Source organism: Hemitrygon akajei, chromosome 8, assembly GCF_048418815.1.
Source record: "Hemitrygon akajei chromosome 8, sHemAka1.3, whole genome shotgun sequence".
NCBI classification, from domain to species: Eukaryota; Metazoa; Chordata; class Chondrichthyes; order Myliobatiformes; family Dasyatidae; genus Hemitrygon; species Hemitrygon akajei.
This window is the reverse complement of record NC_133131.1, coordinates 153,639,958-153,664,820: the sequence shown is the minus strand read 5'-3', so window position 1 is coordinate 153,664,820 and position 24,863 is coordinate 153,639,958. Positions and strand designations below refer to the sequence as shown.

Sequence of the window (24,863 nt, the reverse complement as noted above, 5' to 3'; positions counted from 1 at the left end):
ATAAAAGACCAAGAATTGCTAAATATCATTTACAAAAATTTAAAAAAAGATGGAGGTCTTGCTTTGCCTAATTTAAGAAATGTATTATTGGGCTGTTAATATACGATATATGTGTTTTTGGTTATATTGGGCTGATAGAGATGAATGACCACGGGCTGATTTGGAATTGAATACTGTGAAACAGCTTCACTTAACCTCATTATTAGGAGCTGCTCTGCCTGTACAACTGGCCAAAATTACTAATTTAAATTTATATTCTGTGATTAAGCAGTCATTACAAATTTGGTTCCAGTTTCATAATTTTTTTAATTTTAAAAAATTTAAACTTTTTAGTTTAATTTATCAAAATTATTTATTTAAACCTTCATTAAGTGATCCTACTTTGCTTCTTTACAGGAATAAAGAGGTTTATTCCTTCACGGATTTGTTCCAAGATGGCCGACTAATGTCTTTTGAGAAATTAGTAACTAAATACTCTCTCTCATATTTACATTTCCTGCAATATCTTCAGGTTAGACACTTCTTAAAAAAATACTTAAGTAATTTTCCATATATACAAGATTCTGATCTGTTAGATATTACTTTAAAAATGAATCCTTTAGTGAAGGGTTTTATTGGGAGAATTTATAATTTATTGTTACAGCAGTACAATTACCCTTCACTTAAGATTAAGCAAGATTGGGAGAAAGAGCTTAACATGACTTTGATAACAGAAGATTGGTTGCAGATTTTGAAGTTGGTCAATTCTTCTTCGATTTGTGCCAATTACTCTTCAATTCAATTTAAAATTGTACATCATTACTATTTGAAAAAGGAGAGACTGTCTAAAATGCTTCCTGATGTTGATAGCCAGTGTGACAGATGTAAAACTGAGACAGCCACATTGACACATATGTTTTGGTCGTGTTCTGTATTGAAACATTTTTGGAAGTCTATTTTCTCTACAATATTAATTTACAGCCTAATAAATTGACAGTTTTATTTGGTATAATCCCTCAATATATTCACGGTATTTCTTCATCAGACCAACATGTAATTGCATTTGTTATATTATTGGCCAGAAGGGCTATTTTGTTGAAATGGAAAGATACTTCTGCTCCTACTTTGATACAATGGTTTTCCCAGGTGGTGTTATGTCTTAGTTTGGAGAAAATCAGAAGTCGAGCTTTTGATCCTCAATTCGATTTTGAGAAAAGGTGGGGTTCATTCGCCTGCTACTATCATCTGATTTGAGTTAATTAATATGTTTTCTTTCCGATTTTTCTTTAAGTGGATTTGAGTTCGTGGATTGATGATTTTTTTTAGGGAAGCTTGTATGATGTATAGCTCCGGAATTGTGCACCCAATGGGTTTTTTTTTGCTTTTTTTTAGCTAGTAGGTGTTTTTTTCAGTTAGTAGGGGTTCTTTTTTTCCTTCTTTTTCTTTCAAAAAAATATTCTTAACACTACTTTTTTATTATTATTGATATATTGCTTAGCTTTGTTAATCAGTTTTTTGCTAATTTAATTCCTTATTGTATATAATGGCATATTGACTTAATGTATCTTTTTGTCAATCTTCAATAATAATTAATAAAAAGATTTTAAAATGAAAAAAACTTGAACAAAGTAGTTAATAATAAATACCTAAAAATAGCTGAAAATATGTTCAGCTACTTAAAGCAGTTATCTTTAGAATTTTGTAATTGACAATTCACTGATTTTTTTATTTGTACAAATATACCAAATCTAATTTGTTCTATCAATTAAAATTAACATTACAAAGTGATGTTCTCTGGCAAATGCAAAAACAGATCGACCAATTTATCCCTGTCGTGTAGTGTAGGCCTCTGTTAAGTCTCATAGACCATGGATTTGCACCTTGGAAAGTTTCCAGGATGCAAGCCTGGGCAAGGTTTTTTTTTATATGGAGGACCAGCAGTTGCCCAAGCTGCAAGTCTTGCCTCTCCACACCACCAATGTTGTCCAGGGGAAGGGCATTAGGACCCATACAGCTTGGCACTGGTGTCGTCGCAGAGCAATGTGTGGTTAAGTGCCTTGCTCAAGGACACACACTCAGCCTCAGCCAATGCTTGAACTAGCGACTTTCAGATAACTAGATGAACGCCTTAACCATTTGGCCACATCTATCACTATCAATGTTGATAGAAAAAAATCACTTAAAGTTTAAAAAGCAATACATGAACAATTCTTTGCTTCCAAAACTTTCAATATTTTAAACTTTACAGCGTTTTAAAAAAAATTAATTTTAAAGCAGCATGCAAATGCCTGGTCAATGATGGAAATGTTGCTCAGTGAAACAGGGAGGTATTTTCCTGCAATGAGTTAATTTTATACAAAACATTGTGGCCTAGAAAGCCTGCTGTGTAGGATAAAGTAATAAAATTTTATTAAAACACAATTATTTTATTGTGCAGACTGTGTACTTCAAATTTTCATCTAGATAATTTGTATTTATATTATATATCTGCATAAATTATGAAAGCATCTTTCCTTGACTCTTCTTCCTGATTGACTGCTCTCAGCTTTTACAGCCAACATGCTCAGCTGATATCACCCAGTTATTCTGATTTTCTTAAAATGAGGAAAGAATTTTGAAACCACTGTACCTGAAGGTGAGAACTGCTTTTGCAGGCATGAATGAAGCCAGAATTATTAAGGGGACAGTACAACGGTCATCCTGGAAAAATGCAAACAATTTGGTCTGAACACAAAATGCAAGTACAGATATTTTACATCCCTCCCCCACCCCCAAACACCCAAATTAAAATATCTGATAGAGAGCTTAGTGACATGGTGTCATTACAACAATCTTTTCCTCAATGTCAAAGGAGATGTTCATCAAGTTCAGGAAGTGGGGTGCTGCACATGCTCCCCTCTATATTAGCAGTGCTGAGATGGAGAGGGTTCCCAATCTCAGCACTGCTGACATAGAGGGGAGCACATGCAGCACCCCACTTCCTGAAGTGTGAGAGCTTCAACTTTTTAAAGAATGAACATCAGCAATAGCCTGTTCTGGTCCAACCACATTGATGTAATGGCCAAGAAAGCTCACCAATGCCTCTACTTCCTCAGGGTCCATTTTGACCCTTACCAATTTTTATTGATACACCATAGAAAACATCTAATCCAGACACATAATGGCTTGGTATAGCAACTGTATTTCATGTGATGTGTATAAGAAACAGAGGGCTATGTGGAAGGGAAGAGTTAGATTGATCTTAAGAGTAGGTTAAAAGGTCAGCATATCATGGGCCAAAGCGACTCATGCTATAATGTTCTATGTGATCATATGAAACAGCATAAATAGCTTTAATGGACAGCTCAGCACATCATAGAAACCAGGTTCCTCTCTAAGGACTCTGTCTATACTTCTCACTGTCTCAGTAATCAATGACTTCATCCACCCAGGCTATTCTCTTTTCCTCTCACCCATCAAGCAGAAGATACAAAAGCCAGAAAACATATACCATCAGGCTCAAGGACAGCTTCTACTCTGCTGCAATGGTTTTCTAGTAAAACATAATGGACGCTTGACCTCACAATCTGCCTTGTTAAGATCTGGCACTTTATTGTTTATCTGCACTGTAGATCTTACACTTTATTCTGCATTATTATTGTTTTACCTTGTTCTACCTCAATGCACTATGTAATGATTTGATCTGCATGAACAATATACAAGACAAACTTTTCACTGTATCTCAGTACATGCAATACTAATAAACAAAACCAAAACATAACTATTTTCAGTCTATTTAAAATATGGCTAATAATTAACAAAAATTATTTTACCGTTAAATTTTTTAAATATTCAGGCAGCACAGTTGCAAACTTAGCAATTGTGTAGTTTTTAGCTTCTTCATTTTCATTCAGTGCCTTTTGGATGCTCTTCCATAAAATAACAATAATTTCCAGTAAACTAGCCATTGTGGCACCATCATTCACTGACAGCACAGTATCCAGCACCTGTTGGAAAAGGTCATTGGTTTTCAACCTTTCAGTTAAAAGCATTCAAGTTTCTCTTTTCAACTCTTTCCCCCATCAAATTTCTTCCATATCCTGGCATCAAATCTACTTCCCAAAATAAAAAAAAACACATTGAACTCCAAAATCGAAGAAAAGGCAAACTAAAATATTTCAAATGCTAGAATGGGTACGGTGGTTCGATTGAAAAAAAGTGACAATAGAAATGCACTGTTGCTCATACCTACAAATCTCCAATTGAAGTAAAAGTTATACAAATATCACACATGTATTAAAGGTAACACCATTTCTTTTCAGCTGACACTGAAGTACTTATTATGTTTAATTTAGATTTCAATGTTAAAAACCAAACTCAAACTCTGATAAATATTTATGCTTATTCAGAGGCAGGATCGTTAGGGGAAAAAGCTACTATTTAATCATGGTGATTTAAAATCTTTATGCCCTTTAGTACAGTACAACAATTATGAGGCATCTCCGGTGTAAGTTTTTAAATACTAAACCAGAGATAGCAGTTACACTTGAATATGGTTTAATCAGATCAACAAGGAAAAAGTCTAAGGACTTAGTCAAAGACCTAAGTAGAAGAATAGCACCCTCACCAGGGTTAGCAAAATAAAAAATGCAGTTAAACAGAATGCATCTCAAACATTGTATTGATTCTCAGTCAGTAAATGGTGTGATTATTGGTCACAAATAATTTTAAAATATGATAAAAAGATTAACTTATCAGTACAGATTCCCACTTTTTCATTCATTAACATAAATGCAAATCAAAATACTCATTTTAACTGATTCAATGCAGTCATTTGTAAATATCCGGTCATTGAACCGATGTGTGATTACTGTTTCCATCTTGAAGCTTTCTGCTGAAAATCACAAATTCCTACTCCAGGAACAGAATAGTCATAGAGCACTACAGCACAGAAATACTCTCTTCAGCCCACTTAGTCCATGCCAAACTATTATTCTATCTAGTCTCATCGACCTGCACCCAGTCACAGTTCTCAATACCCCTTCCATCTTTGTACGTATCCAAATTTCTCTTAAATGGCAAAATAGAACCCACATCCACCACTTCACCTGGCAGCTCTTTGCACACTCTCATCACCCTCTAAAGGAAGAAGTTCCCCTAAACATTTCATCTTTCACCCTTATCCCATGTAAGTTCTAGTCTCAGCCAACGGCACTGGAAAAACCTACTTGCATTTATCCTATCTATATCCCTCATAATTTTAGCAAATCTTCCCTGATTCTCCTACACTCTAGGGAATAAAGTCCTAACCTGTTCAACCTTTCCCTATAACTCAGGACCTCAAGTCCCAAAAATATCCTGTAAATTTTCTCTATACTCGTTCAGTCTTATTGGTAACTTTCCTGTACTTAGGTGACCAGAAATGCACACAATACTCCAACTCAGGCCTTGCCAATGCCTTATATAAATTTAATATTACATCCTGTACTCAGAACTTTGATTTATAAAGGTCAATGTGCTAAAAGCTCTCATTAAGACCCTATCTACCTATGATGCCACTGTACAATGACCTTTTACCTTTCCCAAAGGTCTGGCATTATTGGGGAACACACTTGTGATTTCTCTTTTCTATTTGTCCACCCTACTTCAAAATAATTTCACCAGGCAATATAAAAGCACAAATGAAAATAATTCAACTTAATACAAAACAAGCTCGAATATTTGTTGAAGTATACAGTGCACTTACACTGATATTTTCCTTCTGATGTTCGTCATCATCAATATCACTTTCATTATGGGCTGCCCTTTGAATACAGGCATTCAAACATCGGCGAATCACTAGCATCAACTTGGCTGTTAAAGAAAATTAAAAATACAGTGATGAGGCAGCATTCACTGTCAAACATTGAAAATTTCTGCAGAACACCCATTTCCTGTGAATAAATATTATTCCCTGTATCACACTTTAATCTCAAAATTTATGAAGAAAACTTTAAGCCTTCATGAAGATATATTGTTAGGTAAATATTTTATAATCGACTAAAATACATAAACAGCTTGCAATTGTATTTATTCAGTCAGATAATCTAGTCTGACATTTCAGTATATTGGAAATAAGATACTAAACCAAATTTCCAACTGTCCTCAGATGAACATAACAGTTTCCGTGACACAACTTCAAAGAGACCAGGAGCTTTTGTCCTTTTGTTCTGGCCAATAACCATCCTTAACGATCAGGTAAAAACATTTGAAACATAGAAAACCTACAATGCTGTGCCGAACATGTCCTCACTTTAGAATTTTCCTAGTTACCCATAGCCCCCTATTTTTCCAAGCTCCATGTACCTGTCCAAGAGTCTCTTAAAAGACCCTTTTGTATGCTCCTCCACCACCGTTGCTGGCAGCCCATTCCATGCACTCACCACTCTCTGTGTAAAAAATTTAACCCTGACATCTCCTCTGTACCTACTTCCAAGCACCTTAAAACTGCGCCCTCTCGTGTTAGCCATTTCAGCCCTGGGATAAAGCCTCTGACTATCCACACAACCAATGCCTCTCATTATCTTAAAACACCTCTATCAGGTCACCTCTCATCGTCAATTATGGAAAACCCTGAACATCCTCTACATAGCACCATCCAGAGACAGAGAAGCAGTTTCAGCGACAGGTTACTGTCGATGCAATGCTCCTCAGACAGGATGAAGAGGTCAATACTTCCCAATGCCATTAGGCTTTACAATTCAACTGCCAGGACTTAAGAACTTTTTTTTTTTTAAAGCTATTATTAATGCTTTTTGAATTAGTGATTTAGATGCATATCATATTATTACTGAGTTAAGTATTGTATGTAATGAGTTTTTGCTACAACAAGTGTATGGGACATTGGAAAAAATGTTGAATTTCCCCATGGGGATGAATAAAGTATCTATCTATCTATCTATCTATCACTCAACCTATTCTCGTAAGACATGCTCCCCAATCCAGGGAACACCTTTGTAAATCTTCTCTGCACCCTTTCTATAGTTTCCACATCCTTCCTGTAGTGAGGTGACAAGAACTGAGCACAGTGAGGTCTGACCATGATCCTACATCAAGTCAAGTCTACACTGGACTGCATAAAGTGCACAAAAACAGTGCAGGCATTACATTAAATAATAAACAGGACAGTAGGGCAAGGTGTCAGTCCAGGCTTCGGGTATTGAGGAGTCCTATAGCCTGGGGGAAGAAACTGTCATACAGTCTGGTCATAAGAGCCCGAATGCTTCGGAGCCTTTTCCCAGACGGCAGGAGGGAGAATAGCTGTAATATTACCTCTCAGCGCTTGAACTCAGTCCCACAATTGATGAAGGCCAATACACCGTATGCCTTCTTAACCAGAGTCAACCTGTGCAGTTGCTTTGAGTGCCCTATGGACTTAGACCCCAAGACCCTCTGATCCTCCACACTGCCAAGAGTCTTACCATTAAACACTGTATTTTGCCATCATATTTGACCCACCAAAATGAACCACCTCACACTTATCTAGGTTGAACTCCATCTGCCACTTCCCAGCCCAGTTTTTCCTATCGACGTCCCAATGTAACCACTGACAGCCCTCCACACTATCCACAACACCCCCAACTTATGTGTCATCAGCAAATTTACTAACCCATCCCTCCACTTCCTCATCCAGGTTATTTATAAAAATCACGAAGAGAAAGGGCCCCAGAACAGATCCCTGAGGCACACCACTGGTCACAGACCTCCATGCAGAATATGACTTGTCTACAACCACTCTTTGCCTTCTGTGGATGAGCCAGTTCTGGATCCACAAAGCAAGGTCCCCTTGGATCCCATGCCCCCTTGCTTTCTCAATTAGCCTTGCATGGGGTAACTTGTTAAATGCCTTGCTGAAATCCATATACAGTCGGCCCTCCTTATCCGCGAGGGATTGGTTCCGGGACCCCTCGCAGATACCAAAAAACACGGATGCTCAAGTCCCTTATTCAACCCGTCTCAATGAGATGGACCTTAGGACCCAGCAGAACCCCAGACTTTATTTAACCTGTCTCAGTGCATTGGACATTAGGACCCGGTGGCCCTGCTCTGAATCCTCAGTGTTTCTGTTCACGAAAATAATCATGATCACGATTGAAAATAAAGTGGAAATAATAAAGCCTTCGGAAAGAGGTGAAACACCGTCGGTCATTGAAAAAGTGTTAGGCTACAGTCGGTCAACGATCGGAACAATTTTAAAGGATAAAGTGAGAAAGGCCCTGCCCCAATGAAAGCTACAATTATTACTAAGCAACGCAGTGGTTTAATTAATGGGTTTTTGATCCTCCACATCAACCAGGCATGGAAGGAGAGTGCACTCAGAAGTGGTCTGTCACCGGGTCGAACTCAGGACCTTCCCGAGCCCGGCGCTGAAACATACGTTCTTAGGTGTTTTATATGCGTAGAAAGGTAAAATATATACTATATACCAAGACAAACGTTTGACTAACTTACGCTAAATAATACTGGATGTACCTGTTCCAACTTACATAGTAAGAGAACTTCAGATTTTTTTTCGATCCTGATCCACGGTAACCTACACACATCCTCCCGTATACGTTAAATCATTTCTAGATTACTTATAATACCTAATACAACGTAAATGCTATGTAAACTAGTTGTTATACTGCATTGTTTAGGGAATAATGACAAGAAAAAAAAAGTCTGTACATGCTCGAACAACAAGTGCTGGAAGAGCACTTCCAGGTTTTCTCGATTCGCTGTTGGTTGAATTCGCGCATGTGGAACTTGCGCATAAGGAGGGCTGACTGTACACTACATCTACTGCTCTACCGTCATCAATGTGTTTAGTCACATCCTCAAAAAAACTCAATCAGCTCATAAGGCACAACCTGCCTTTAACAAAGCCATGCTGACTATTCCTAATCATATTATGCCTCTCCAAATGTTCATAAATCCGCCTCTCAGAATCTTCTCCATCATCTTTTCAACCACTGAAGTAAGACTCACTGGTCTATAATTTCCTGGGCTATCTCTACTCCCTTTCTTGAATAAGGGAACAACATCTTCAACCCTCCAATCCTCTGGAACTTCTCCTATTCCCATTGAAGATGCAAAGATCATTGCCAGAGGATCAGCAATCTCCTCCCTTGCTCCCCACAGCAGCCTGGGGCATATCTTGTCTGGTCCCAGTGATTTATCCAACTTGATGCTTTTCAAAAGCTCCAGCTCATCCTCTTTCTTAATGTCTATATGCTTAAGCTTTTCAGTCTGCTCTATGTCATTCCTACAGTCATCACCAAGGTCTTTTTCCGTAGTGAATATTGAAGCAAAGTATTCATTAAGTACCTCTGCTACTTCCTCCAGTTCCATACACACTTCTCCACTGTCACACTTGATTGGTCTTATTCTCCCACTTCTTATCCTCTTGCTCTTCACATACTTGTAGAATGCCTTGGGGTTTTCCTTAATCCTGCTTGCAAAGGCCTTCCCATGGCCCCTTCTGTCTCTCCTAATTTCATTAAGCTCCTTACTGCTAGTCTTATAATATTCTAGATCTCTATCATTACTTAGTTTTTTCTGAACCGTTCGTAAGCTTTTCTTTTCTTCTTGACTAGATTTTCAACAGTCTTTGTACACCATGGATCATGTACCCTACCACCCTTTCCCTGTCTCATTAGAATGTACCTATGCAGAACATTGTGGGTGACAGATTGACTCTGTGGTTATGAAGGTGTACGGTGTATTGGCCTTCATCAATCATGGAACTGAATTTAGGAGCCTTAAGGTAATGTTGCAGCTATATAGGACCCCGGTCAGACCCACTGTGCTCAGTTCTGGTTGCCTCACTGCAAGAAGGATGTGGAAGCCATAGAAAGGGCGCAGAGGCAATTTACAAAATGGTGCCTGGATTGGGGAGTATGCCTTATGAGAATAGGTTGAGTGAACTCGGCCTTTTCTCCTTGGAGCTACAGAGGATGAGAGGTGACCTGATAGGTGTACAAGATGATGAGAGGCATTGATCATATAGATAGTCAGAGGCTAATTCCCAGGGCTGAAATGGTTGCCATAAGAGGACACAGGTTTAAGGTGCTGGGGAGTAAGTACAGAGGAGATGTCAGTGGTAAGTTTTTTACTCAGAGAGTGGTGAGTGTGTAGAATTGCTGCTGGTAATGGTGGTGGAGGCGGATACGATAGGGTCTTTTAAGAGACTTTTAAATAGGCACATGGAGCTTAGTAAAATAGAGGGCTATAGGTAAGCATAGTAATTTCTAAGGTAGGGACATGTTCGGCACAATTTTGTGGGCCGAAGGGCCTGTATGGTGCTGTAGGTTTTCTATGTGTCTATGTTAACACCACACAGATATCCCTTGATCATTCTCCACATTTATGCCGTACATTTCCCTGAGAACATCTGCTCCCAATTTATACTTCCAAGTTGCTGCCTAATAGCTTCATATTTCCCCTTACTCCAATTAAACATTTTCTTAACTTGTCTGCTCCTATCCCTTTCCAATCCAATGTAAAGGAGACAGAATTGTGATCATATTTCCAAAATGCTCTCCCACTGAGAGATCTGACACTGACCAGGTTCATTTCCCAATACCAGATCAAGTACAGCCTCTTTTCTTGTAGACTTATCTACATACTATGTTTGGAAGCCTTCCTGAACACACCTGACAAACTCCACCCCATCTAACTCCCTTGCTCTCGGGAGATGCCAGTCAATACTGGGGAAATTATAATCTCCCATCACAACAACCCTGCTATTATTGCGCTGTTCCAGAATCTGTCTCCCTATCTGCTCCTCTATGTCCCTGTTACTATTGGGAGGTCTATAAAAAACACCCAGTAGAGTTATTGACCCCTTCCTGTTTCTAACTTCCACCCAGAGACTCAGTAGACAATCCCTCCATGACTTCCTCCTTTTCTGCAGCCGTGACAGTATCTCTGATCAGCACGGCCACACCCCCACCTGTTTTGCCCCCCCCCCTCCCTGTCCTTTCTGAAACATCTAAAGCCTGGCACTCTAAGCAGCCATTCCTGCCCTTGAGCCATCCAAGTCCCTGTAATGGTCACATCATATCTCCAAGTACTGATCCACGCTCCAAGCTCATCCGCTTTGTTCATGACACTCCTTGCATTAAAATAGACACATCTCAAACCATCAGTCTTTGGCATCCCTCCTCTATCACCTGCTTATCCTCCCTCTCACACTGCCTACAAGCTTTCTCTATTTGTGAGCTAACGTCCCCTTCCTCTGTCTCTTCAGTTCAGTTCCCAACCCCCAGCAATTCTAGTTTAAACTCTCCCCAATAGCCTTAGTAAACTTCCCTCTCAGGATATTGCCCCCCCCCTCAGATTCAAGTGCAACCCATCCTTATTGTACAGGTCGCGCCTGCTCCAGAAGAGGTCCCAATGATCCAGAAATCTGAATCTCTACCCCCTGCTCCAATCTCTTAGTCACACATTTATCCTCCACCTAACTTTATTCCTATACTCATTGTTGCGTGGCACAAGCAGTATTCTGATAATACTACCCTTGTGGTCCTACTTCTTAGCTTCTTTCCTAACTCCCTGTAGTCTGTTTTCAGAACCTCCTCCCTTTTCCTATCCATGTGGTTGGCACCAATATGTACCACGACCTCTGGCTGCTCACCTTCCCACTTCAAGATATCGTGGACACCATCAGAAACATCCCGGACCCTGGCACCTCGGAGGCAAACTACCCAGCGTTTCTTTCCTGCATCCAGAGAATTGCCTGTGTGACCCCCTAACTATACAGTCCTCTATCACTGTTGCCATCCTCTTCCTTTCCCTACCCTTCTGAGCCACAGGACCAGACTCTGTGCCAGAGGCGTGGCCACTGCTGCTTCCCCCAGGTAGGTCATTCCCCACCCCCTAGCAGTACTCAAACAGGAGTACTTAATATTAAAGGGGACAGCCAGAGGGGTACTCTCTAGTATCTGACTCGTGCCCTTCCCTTTCCTGACTGTTACCCACTTATCTGTCTCCTGAGGCCCCGGTGTGACTACTTGCCTGTAGCTCCTGTCAAGCACCTTCTCACTTTCCCTGACCAGATGAAGATCACCAAGCTGCATCTTCAGTTCCCTAATCCGATCCCTAAGGAGCTGCAGCTCGATGCACCTGGTGCAGATGAGGCTGTCCAGGAGGCTGGGAGTCTCCCGGATTTCCCACATCCGACACTCAGTACAGATGACCGGCCTCGCAGACATATTTCCTATTCTTATTCTTCACAAGGAACTTATAAAGCCCCGTTGAGCCAAAGCCCTCCTACGCTGACTCCCTCTACCCCGACACCTGCTCTATTAAGCTGTCTTCTTTTTAAATTCTTCCCACCGGTCTAATTCACTGACGTCCATGCCCCTGCGCAGTCACCGAAGAAAAAATGCTCTCCTTTTAAATTCTTCTCACCGATCAAACTTTCTGATGTCCACACGCCTGCTCAGTCATGCCTCGTGTCATGAAAACCACTTTGATCTTTTGGTTTACATTATTCTCATTACATAGATTGAATAAATATTCTTCATTAACTAACATTTACAAGGTTTCTTTAAAGGAATAAAGTATTCCAAATGTTTCACTGAAATATTAAACTAAGTTTAATACCAAATCTCTCAAGGAAAAGGGACAGATAGCCAAAATGTTAAACCTAGAGGAAGATATTAATTGTTGAAGAAAAGAACGCAGTCGAGTGGTGGAGACAGTTAAGATGGAATTCTGGAGCTGAAGGCTTGGCTTCTGAAATGAAAGCTGCAAAAGATAGCGAAGAAAATTGTGACACATGAAAATGCAGGATTGATCTGAGAGGTGCTAGCCTGATAGAAGTTATTGGGATAGGGAAGTACTATGGAGTACTTGAAAACAATCATAAGGATTTTAAAAATGAGGAAAAAGCCAACTAATTTAGAGCAACAAGCATGAATCAGATGGGTGAATAGGTACATGCAAAATGGGATGAACAGTTTTGAAAGAACTCGGTGAAAGGCTGTTCAGGAAAACTTAGAACAGTCAAGTCCAAAGGTTAAAAAAAAGCATGGATGAATGTTTCATCAGCAGTTGTGCAAAAGTACAAAACTGACAGAAAAGTATATTTGAAAATTCCACGATTCTGAAAAGTATTAGAGAAATGTGTTTTCTTTCTCATATTTTCCCATTACATAGAAGGCCAGCAGCCTATCAATTATGTACCATCTCTTCTGTTACTCCATTTATAAGCCATTTTCTCTCATGTACCCATCAACTCTCCCCGATCCTCCTACCAGTCACCCAAAATAATTCGATTTTTAGTGATTGATAAAGTGTCTTACCAATGTTTGTAGGTGCAGTGTGCTCATGTGCATATTGATAAAACTTCCTTGCTGCCATAGGATTCATTTGCAGCAGGGTAACACATCGTTCACACCATATTTCATCAGGTTGATTCACAGGAAAAAAAGAATTAAATAAAAGATTAACAATACGCCTTGCCACTGGTCGAGAATCAAGCTCCAATCGGGCCAAAAGATGTTCCATTGGGCATATTTTCCAAAACTTAATTTAAAAAGAAAAACACAAATAATTTCATTAATGCAAGTCAAATGGAAATATACTTACAACAAAGCAACAAATTTCCTCCCACTTGCATGACTTGTGTTAAAATTTTATATCATTTCAAAGCAACATGGCTACGAGGAGGCGTAGAGGAATAAGACAGATTGGTTAGTTGAGTGGTTTTGCAACAATCTTGCACTCAGGGTCAGCAAGACCAAAGAACTGATTGTAGATTTTTGGAAAGGGAAGTTGAGAAATCACACACCAGTCATCATTGAGGGGTCAGCAGTGGAAAAGGCAAGCTGCTTCAAGTTTCTAGGCTCAATATCTCAGAGGATCTATCCTGGGTCCAACACATTGATGCAATCATGAAGAAGGCATGCCAGTGGCTATACTTCATTAGGATTTTAAAAAAGATTTGGTATATCCACCAAAGACTCCAGCAAATTAGCAGGCATGTAAATTGAAGAACATTCTGACCAGTGGCATCACTGGTTGGTATGGATACACAAATGCACAACATCTAAAGAGGCGGAAGAGGACTGTAGACTCAGCTAGCTACATCAAGGGCACAAACATCCCCATCTTCAAAACACAGAGACTCAAGACAGCAAAATCCATAATTAATAACTCTCATTATCCAAGACAAGCCCTCTTCTCATTACTACCATCAGGAAGGAAGTAAAGGATACTGAAGACCCACATGCAACATTTTTAGAACTTCTTTCCCTCTGCCATCAGATTTCTGAATGGTCTATGAACACCACCTCACTATTTTTTCTTTTATGTGACTTTTTTGTGACTTTTATGTCTTGCACTGTACTGCTGCCACAAAACAACAGATTTCACATTATACATTAGTGATAATAAATCTGATTCTATCTTGTACTCAGACATTTCAAGAGCTCTACTTAATTGTGAGAAAATAAAGCCTGAAAATGCAATAGACAATTTAGCTTTCAAAGATTTCTGTTGAACTGAATCTACTCTTGCAAAGTGTTCAATATACTTGTAGAAAAGTTGAACAGAATGCTTTTCCTATAGAACAAGTTTCCAGTGACCGAGTAAAAATATATTCCTCAGTCAAGATCCATGAATAAAATTGTTAAAATTTCTACATTAAATAGCAACTCTAATTCAAAACAAGAGTAAGAATAGGCTACACAACCCTATTTACCATTCAACAGGATCATATATAATCATCCAAATTTAGTTATGCTGCTCCAGCTTTCACTACCCTCCATCTATCTTCACCATCTCAAGCAGGCACAATAGTATTTGCAAACACGAGAAAATCTGCAGATGTTGGAAATCCAATGCAACACACACAAAACGCTGGAGGAATTAGCAGGTCAGGCAGCATTCTAGGGAACAAAAGTAAACTGTCGATGTTTCAGGCCAAGACCCTTCTTTAGGGTCTTCAGGATGCTAATCCCATATGCACATTAATTCCATCTCCACCTACACCTTGCTCATTTAAGTACCTGCTAGGATGCTGTTGATATGTTGTTACTGTACCTGCCTCCACCATCTCCTCTAGCAGCTTAGTCAGACATCAACTACTGCACGAAAATTTACCCCACCTTTAAACTCCTCCCTGATCTTAAACCTAAAACCATGTATTGATTTGGCCCCAGTGCCTCAAAAACTGCGTCATAATCTGAGGGACAATACAAGCTCCAGTTTTTTTTTAATTTATCAGTTCTTAAGAAAACTTCCACATTCCAAAGTCAACATTGCCTGAGAGCAACTTGATTTTCTACTGATAACATTACTGGCTTCGCCTATGCTTTATAACATCTATTTACACTTAACTAAATAACTTCCATCCCTGTTCTAACTGCACAAATATCTATTTAAATTAAACTGGAGTTAGTGCCTCTATTATATTGGATTCTACATCTGTGGTTTCCAACATGTTGGCAAAGAATAGAACATTAATCAACTTGGATTTATTGATGAAGTTGTTTTATTATTTAACACTTCAATTATCATAAATGAATGGCACTGTGTTGTAATTTTATTATTAAAATGAACAAAATCAGAATGTTACCTTTGCAGCTCTGACAGCTTTAACTTTAAGGAGCATATCAACAAAAGCCACTCGTACTTTTTCTGAGGTATCATGGAGACTGTTTCTCAGTCCAGGAAGAATCTGCTCCAACAAAGGATGGCTCATTCTGTTGTCCAAAGTAATTGGTAAACACTGCAGAACAGGATGTCATAACATATTATCCCTTTCCAACCCCAATAGAGATTTCGAAGCAAACAAAAAGCAAAACAAAAACTGCATATGATGCAAGTCTTAAATAAAATGCTGTTAAGTTTTCAGGTTAGGCAGCACAAAAGAAAGTAATTTGACATTTCAGATCAATGCCTTTTTGTAAGTTTGAAGCAATCCAGCAGCCAACGACCTGAAAATTTTACTGTTGATTCACATGAACCATTAGTAAGTTGGTGGTGTACTGGCATCTTCATCAGACTTCGAGGCGAGTGATTCCAGGTTTAAATCCTGCCTGCTCCTTTGCACAATTTCCATCTGTACTGGGTGTTCACTTGGCAGAACACAAGCTATATCATGTTCGACTACAGATTGTTGCAACATTCATGGACTCAAGGACTTAGACTATTTTTTTTCTTGTGTGGCTGTATTTTACTGCTGTCTCATATGTGCTATAAGTGCCTTGTGCTGTGCATGACTGTTAGTATTGTGTTTTGCACCTTGGCCCCAGAGTTACACATTTTCTTTGGCTGTATTCATGGGTATTTATGTATAGCTGAATGACAATTAAACTTGAACTTGAGACAAAAATACCTCCTTACCTTAAAAACAGAACAACGAACATCAGCAGAGCTTGTATCAGCCGAAAGGTCGCAGAGCACTTTTGTTAGAAGGTCAGTGAGGATGGAAGGAGGTATCATCTCCCAGTATTTTGCAGCAATTCTGCAAACACCAAGAACACCCGTGGACCGTACAAGGGGTTGAGGATCCTCTAAAAGGTTCTACAAAAACAATATAATCATGTTAATATATATGCTTATCCTTCAAGAATCATCTCCGACTTACTGATCATCAAAACAGGCACATCTCAGGGATCTGTGCTAGACCGTGCTCTAAACTCTCTATATACCTACAACTGTAAAGCTATGCGTAGGTTCAACATCATCCTCAAACTGCAGTTGGCAAAATCACAGATGGTCACTGCGAAGAACACAAAAGTGAGGTCGGTTGGGTGGAGATCAGTGTCGTAACAACAACCTTGCACTGAACATAGAAGTAAATATACAGGAGGCACACCAACATCTTTACTTTCTTCGATGTTCAAGGAGATTTGGCATTTGATCGAAGGCACTGACAAACCTGTATAGATGTAAAGTGGAAAGCATTTTGACTGGTTGCATCATGGATTGGTATAGAAACTCCAATGGACAGAAATGCAATAGGCTACAGAGTGGTGGACAGTCATTTCCATTAAGGCTTCAGCTGTTCCCACCATCGAGAGGAGAGATCCCAGGAAAACCCATCCATCATTAAGGACCCCCATGATCAAGGTCATGCCCTTCTCATGCTGTTGCCACCAGGCAGGAGACACAGGAGCCTGTCGACCCATACCTCAAAGTCCAGCAAAAGCATTTTACCTACTGATATTAGGTCTTGAAGTGACCTGAAAAACAAATATTACCTCAGACTCTAATTTCTCTGAACTTGTATAATGGCATTATGTTTATTTTTGATCATATTGTTGTGAAAGTTATGCATGATTTATGTTAATTTAACTTTGTTAATTTATCTTTGTCACATTTGTAATGTACTGCTGCAAAGGCTATTTTTATGGCATTTATAGCCTGGGTGTGTATGCCCATGACAATAAATTTCAATATATTTAGCACATTAAATATACTTTTAGCAAAAGGTCATCTGTGTACTTTTAAAAAGAACATATGAAAAACGCTTTTATATTCTTCAGTTTGAAGTTTCAGATAGACCATAAGACCACAAGATACAGAAGCAGAATCAGGCCATTTGGCCCATTGAATCTGCACTGCCATTTCATCATGGCTGATCCATTTTCCCTCTTAGCCCCAATCTCTTGCCTTTCCCTGAATCCCTTCATGCCCTGACCAATCCCAAGAAATCGATCAACCTCTGCCTCCACAGCTGCCTGTGGCAAAGAATTCCAGATTCACCACTCTCTGGCTGAAGAAATTCCTCCTCATCTCTGTTGTAAAAGAACACTCCTCTATTCTGAGGCTGTGTCCTCTGGTCTTAGACTCTCCCACCATAGGAAACACCCTCTCCACATCCACTCTAACAAGGCCTTTCACCATTCAATAGGTTTCAATTATGTCATCCCTCATTCTTCTGAATTCTAATGAAACAGGCCCATAGCCATCAAATGCTCTTCATATGACAAGCTACTCAAACTTGGAATCATTTTCGTGAAACTCCTTTGAACGCTCTCCAGTTTCAGCACATCCTTTCTAAGATAAGGGGCCCAAAGCTGCTCATAATACTCCAAGTGAGGTCTCACCAGTGCTTTATAAAGTCTCAACATTACATCATTGCTTTTATAAGTCTTCTTGAAATGAATGCTAACATCGCAATTGCCTTCCTCACCATAGACTCGACCTGCAAAGTGAAAACTGCATAAACACTCCCAAGTCCCCTTGCATCTCAGTTGTTTGTATTTTTTTCTCCATTTATAAGGTAGTCTACCCTTTCACTTCTTCTACCAAAGTGCATGACTGTACACTTGCCGACACTACATTCCATCTGCCTCTTCTTTGCCCATTCCTCTAATCTGATTAAGTCCTTTTGTAGCCTCTTTGCTTCTTCAAATCTACCTGCTCCTCCACCTATCTTCATATCATCTGGAAACTTTCCAACAAAGCCATCATCCAAATTATTAAAATATAACATAAAAAGAATCGTCCTCCCTCCTCACCAAATCGTTCCAGTCCTATTTCACCATACAAATCAATTTTTGGAACTGCCAAGGAAATAGATAACAGCAGGAATAATTGACAGGGAAAAGTTACAGCTGTTTCCATTTGATTGTTACTAAGAGTGTTCCACAGTCTAATATTGTGTACATTGATTTATCTGGATTAAAATAATTAAATATACTTACAAAAATTTCCTCAAATTGCTTTTGGATTGCAACATCTACATCTTCATTGGTTAGTGTGGGGTCTCGGATTGGAAATGCTTCAACAAAGAGAATTGCAGTGTTTGCTCGAACTTCAGAATTTCGGGCCTTTGAAACAAAGAAATGTTAAGTTATGTAAAACAATAACAGAAAATAGCGTAGATGAATCAGACTCTGCAAATTATGAAATCTGCATGCAGTTAGATACAACCAAATAATTCCAAGCTACGTTGAATGAAAGCTCACTCTCAGTGAAATGATAATGACGTAACAGGCTACTCCTTGTATCCAAAGAATACACATAACCTGCTGGCACTTATGACCAAATCAGCCTAGCTTCCCATATATGTTTTCTATTTATACCTAATGTCAACTTTAACTACATTATTTCAAGATTATTTATTGACTTTCAACTTTGATTCTCCCTTCCTTATAACCATGAGGGGCTTCTGCATGTTTCTAATAAGAGTACTCAATGCCCTTCATATTATTCCAAACACTATTTCATTCTGAGCTGTCATTCCAGCCAATTTGGTACCAAAAACAGATTGAAACCGTAACTTCAAATACCAAGACATACTCATTTGTCTATGTAGTAAACAACAATTGTCTCATTATGGCTCATTACTGGTGAACGACTTGGACAGCAATGAGATATTTTCCTTTTTGTTTGATAGGCATCTTTTAATCCATTCTACTGTATGGCTTCTAAAATCTCATATCCAGAATTTCTGTCACATGTCATCTATGTGGTAGAATATCACAGGTAGCCTTTGCACCTTGCATAAACTGCACTACCCATTTCTTCTCATTAGAAATAGTACCACAAAGAATTAACTAAGCTAATTAAACATGATCATTCTCTTGGAAATACGCACCATTTATTATATCCCATTTTTTGTCTACATGGATACTATGTTATATCTTCTAATGCCGACTAGGATAAAAGATTACCTACTTCTTTTCCAATTTTGTACACTCTTAAGATTGCTGGTGAGGTCAATACAGGACCTCAATGGGACATGAAGTGGTTGACAGGACAAATATTTTGTTTCAAAAGGACAGGAAGGAAGGCATATGCAGTTATGTGGCTCTGTTGGTAAGAGATGGAATTACATCTTTAGGAAGAGGTGACATAGAGTCAGAGAATGTTGAATCTTTGTGGGTGGAGTTAAGAAATTGCAAGGGTAGAAAAAACCATTATGGGAATCATATATAGGCCTCCAAATAGTAGCAAGATGTGTGGTTGAGATTGTAAAGGGAGCTGGAAAAGGCATGTAATTAAGGGTAATGGCACAATTATAATGGGGGACTTCAATATGCAAGGGGACTGGGAAAATCAGGTTGGTGTCAGATCGCAAGAGATGGAATTTGTTGAACGCCTACAAGTTTGCTTTTTAGAGCAGCTTGCACTTGAGCCTACTTGGGGGGGGAGGGGGGAGGGAGGCTATCTTAGATTGGATGTTGGGTAGATCTTATTAGAGAGCTTAATGTAAAGGGATCCTAAGAAGGCAGTGATCATAATATGATTGAAATCACACTGCAATTTGAGAGAAGCATAAGTCACATGTATCAGAGAGGAGCTTGCCCAGGTGGATTGGAGGAGGATACCGGCAGGGATGACAGCAGAGCAGAGATGGCTGAAGTTTCTGGGAATAGTTCACAAGACGCAGGATAGACATGTTCCACAGTGGAAGAAGTTCCCAAATGGCAGGACTAGGCAACTGTGGCTGACAACGGAAGTTAAAGACTGCATAAAAGCTAAGGGCATACAAGGCAGCAAAAGTGCATGGGAAGTTGGATGATTGGGAAGCTTTTAAAATCCAACAAAAGGAAACTAAAAAAGCTATAAGAAGGGAAAAGATGAAATATGAGGGCAGACTAGCCAATAATTCAAGATTCAAGATTCAAAAACTTTATTGTCATTCTAACTGTACATCAGCTCTGCACAGCAGAATGAGACAGTGTTTCTCAGGAGCAGTGCAATCATAACATAACAAACGCAACACTAAATAATAAACATAACAATAAATAGTAAAACACAACAGCCACATGTCAGTTAAAAATAAGTTATAAGTGTCCAGTGCAAGTTAAAAGTGTCCAAAGCAGAGGCAGGTAGAGCAGCTATTTAGCAGTCTGACAGCCTGTGGGAGGAATATAAAGCAAGATACCAAAAGTAATTTTTCAGTTGTATACAGAGTAAAAGGGAGGTGAGAATTGATATTGGACCACTGGAAATTGATGTTGATGAGAGAGTAATGGGGGACAAAGAAATGGCATTTGAAAATGGGTATTTGCATCAGTCTTCAATGTGGAAGACACTAGCAGTGTGCCAGAGGTCCGTGAGTGTCAGGGAGCAAGAGTGAGTGTCATTGATATTACAAAGGAAAAAGGGCTGGGCAAACTCAAACCTGGACCAGATGGACTGCATCAAAGAGTCCTAATTCAGGTTGCTGAAGAAATAACAGATGCATTGGTCATAATCTTTCAATAATCACTTGACTTTGCTATGGTCTCAAAGGACTGCAAGATTGCAAATGTTACCCCACTCTTTAAGAAGGGAGGAAAGCAAAAGAAAGGAAATTATAGGCCAGTTAGCCTAACCTCAGTGATTGGGGAAGTGTTCTAGTCTATTATTAAGGCTGAGGTTTTGAGGTACTTGAAGACTAATGATAAAATAAGTCAAAGTCAGCATGGTTTCTGTAAAGGGACATCTTGCCTGACAAATCTGTGAGAAAGTAACAAGCAGGGTGGACAAAGGAGAGGCAGTGGATTTCATTAACTTGGATTTTCGGAAGGTGCTTGATAAAGTGCCACACATGAGGCTGCTTAATAAAATAAAATCCTATGGTGTTACATGAAAGATACTGGCATGGATAGAGGAATGACTGACAGGCAAGAAGCTGTGAATGCCAAGTTTGCAGATGATACAAAGATTGGTGGGGGGCAGGTAGTGTTGAGGAAACAGGTTGGATACAGAAGGACTTAGACAGATCAGGAGAATGGGCAAGAAAGTGGCAAATGAAATACAATGTTGAAAAATGCATGGTCATGCACTTTGGTAGTAGAAATAAATGTGTGGACTATTTTCAAAACAGGGAGAAAATCCAGGACTTGGGAGTCCTTGTACAGAACATCCTGAAGGTTAACGTGCAGGTTGAGTTGGTGGTGAGGAAGGCAAATACAATGTATGCATTCTTTTCAAGAAGTCTAGAATACAAGAGCACAGATGTGTTGCTGAGGCTTTATGAAGCACTGGTGAGGCCGCACCTTGAGTATTTTGAACAGTTTTGGGCCCCTCATCTTAGAAAAGATGTGCTGGCATTGGAGAGGGTCCAGAGGAGGTTCACAAGAATGATTCCAGGAATGAAAGGGTTATCATACGAGGAATGTTTGATGGCTCTGGGTCTGTACTCACTGGAATTCAGAAGGATGAGGGGGGATCTCATTGAAACCTTTCAAACACTGAAAGGCCTAGACAGAGTAGATGTGGAGAGGATGGTTCCCATGGTGGGAGAGTTTAGGACAAGAGGGCACAACCTCAGGATACAGGGGCGCCCTTTCAAAACAGATGTGGAAAAATTTCTTTAGCCAAAAGGTGATGAATTTGTGGAATTTGTTGTCACATGCGGCTGTGGAGGTCAGGTTGTTGGGTGTATTAAAGGCAGAGATTGATAGGTACTTGATTGAACATGCAATCAAAGATTATGGGGAGAAGGCTGGGAACTGGGGTTGAGGAAGCGATTAAAAAAAAAAGGATCTGCCATGATTGAATGGCAGAACAGACTCAATGGACCAGATGGCCTAATTCTCCTCCTATAAGGGGCCTTTTCTGGTTGGCTGCCAGTGACTAGTGGTGTTCTTCAGGGGGTCAGTATTGTTACTGCTGCATTTCACATTCTTTGTCAGCAATTTAGATAACGGAATTGATAGCTTTGTGGCAAAGTTTGTGGATGATACAAAGACAAGTGGAGGGGTAGGTAGTTCTGAGGAAGCAATGTGATTCCAGCAGGAATTGGACAAATTGGAAGAATGGGAATGGGCAAAAAAGTGTTAGATGGAACACAGAGCTGAGAAACGTCTGGTAATGCATTATTCGAAAAGGAACAATGGTGCAGATTATTATCTGAATGGGGAGAAGGTTCAAACATCAGAGGTGCAAAGGGACTTAGGAAGTCCCCTGCAAGACTCCCAGAAGGTTAATTTACAGGTTGAGTCAATGCTAAAGAAGGCACATGCAATGTTGGCATTCATTTCAAGGGGAATAGAAGATAAAAGCAAGGAGATAATGCTAAGACTTTATAAGACATTAGTCAGGCTGTACTTGGAGTAATGTCAAAGTTTTGGGCCCCGTATCTCAGAAAGGATGTGTTGTCATTGGAGAGAATCCAGAAGAGGTTCAGAAGGCTATGAGAGAGAGATAGAGAGAGAGAGAGAGAGATAGAGAGATAGAGAGATAGAGAGATAGAGAGATAGAGAGAGAGAGAGAGAGAGAGAGAGATAGAGAGATAGAGAGATAGAGAGAGAGATCTGACATATAAACGGTGAGATCTGACGTAGATTGGGAGACCGCTTTGCCGAGCACCAATGCTCCATCCGCTAGAAAAAGTGGGATCTCCCAGTGGCCACCTATTTTAATTCCAATTCCCATTCTGATATGTCCATCCATAGTCTCCTCCACCGCCATGATGAGATGGCACTTAGGTTGGAGGAACAAGACCTTGTATTCCATTTGGGTAGCCTCCAGCCTGATGAAATGAACATTAATTTCTCCAACTTCTGGCAATGCCCCCCCATCCTCCTTCACCATTTCCCATCCGCTTTTCCCTCTCACCTTATCTTCTTGCTCACCGCTGTCTCCCTCTGGTGCTTCTCCCGCACTTCTTTCTCCCATGGTCTTCTGTCCCTTTCACTAATCAACTTCCCCGCTCTTTACTTCATCCCTCCCCCTTCAGGTTTTACCTATCACCTTGTGTTTCCCTCTCCCCTCCCCCCACCTTTTAAATCTACTCCTCAGCTTTTCTCTCCCCCAGTCCTGCCAAAGGGTTCTGGACTGGAACGTTGACTGTACTCTTTTACATAGATGCTGCCTGGCCTGCTGAGTTCCTCCAGCATTGTATGTGTGTTGCATGAATCTGTGGAATTTATTGCCACAGGTGGCTGTGGAGGCCAACTCATTGAGGATATTTAAAGTGGAGTTTGATGAGTTGCTTATTAGTCAAGCAGTCAGAAAGCAGGGGGATGGAATTGAGAGGGATAATGAATCTGCCATGATGGAATGGCAGAACAATCTTGATGGGTTGAATGGCCTAATTCTACTACTGTATGTATTATTGGCTAATTATTATTAAGTAGCAGTTGTGATACCAGCTCCACTTAACAGATGGCTTTAAACATGGAATAATTGAAGAAATATAATTATTGTATATACAAAACTTTCCTATTCCAGCCATGGAAGAAACTCACTGTGTGGGGTGTTTAAATTTGGATTTAATATTATTACAATGAATAACTTGGTTAATAGATCCTAGTGGTCCTGGTCCTTTAAACAACTTTACATTACCTCATGAAAGTATTCAAAATGGTTCACTTTTGCTAAAATGGTTAATTCAGAGGTATGTTAAACATTAAGACAGCCACGCTGGCATAGTGTCACTATTACAGTTTGTGGAGTCAGAATTCGGAGTTCAATTCCAGCATCCTCTGAAAGAAGTTTGTATATCCTTCTTGTGAGCACTTGGCATTCTTCCAGGTGCTCTGGTTTCCTCCCACAGTCCAAAGACATACCAGTTGGTAGGTTAAGTGGTCCTTGTGCAGGTCATTTGGCCGGAAGGGCCTGCTCCGTGCTGTAGCTCCAAATTTTAAAAAATGTAGACAGATAAAGTGACAATTACTTTAACAAAAATCAAAATAGTACCTTAAGCCCCCGCCACAGAATAGGCTGGTACAGGCGATGCAGCATTTCATCAACTCCCTGGCGTAGTTTTTGCTGATGAAAATAGCTTAGCAACTGCAAAAAAAATTCACACGTTAGCAACTGTTATTGTTTAAGCTTTATTCCTGCAATTCTCTCAACAAAGGAAAATTCTGTTCAGCTGCCAGCTTCAGGAACCAAGAGTCCACCTCCTTCAATAAGAAGCTGAAGGGAAGTTTAAGTTTAATAATTCAGGCATAGCATTCTGCAGTATTCACTTGATAGTCCAA

At 39.7% G+C, this 24,863-nt stretch overlaps 1 protein-coding gene across 1 annotated transcript in view; it reads right to left on the bottom strand.

Moving 5' to 3' along the window:
- ncapg2 (non-SMC condensin II complex, subunit G2) overlaps positions 1-24,863 on the bottom strand; it is a 115,870-nt gene that overhangs the window by 42,194 nt on the left and 48,813 nt on the right. The window contains exons 10-17 of the mRNA XM_073054871.1: positions 24,577-24,669; positions 18,642-18,767; positions 16,333-16,512; positions 15,563-15,715; positions 13,287-13,509; positions 5,705-5,811; positions 3,792-3,965; positions 2,609-2,679 (exon numbers count right to left, since the gene is read on the bottom strand). Of these exons, the coding sequence (XP_072910972.1) occupies positions 2,609-2,679; positions 3,792-3,965; positions 5,705-5,811; positions 13,287-13,509; positions 15,563-15,715; positions 16,333-16,512; positions 18,642-18,767; positions 24,577-24,669 (1,127 nt within the window). The remainder of the gene's footprint in view (positions 1-2,608; positions 2,680-3,791; positions 3,966-5,704; positions 5,812-13,286; positions 13,510-15,562; positions 15,716-16,332; positions 16,513-18,641; positions 18,768-24,576; positions 24,670-24,863) is intronic.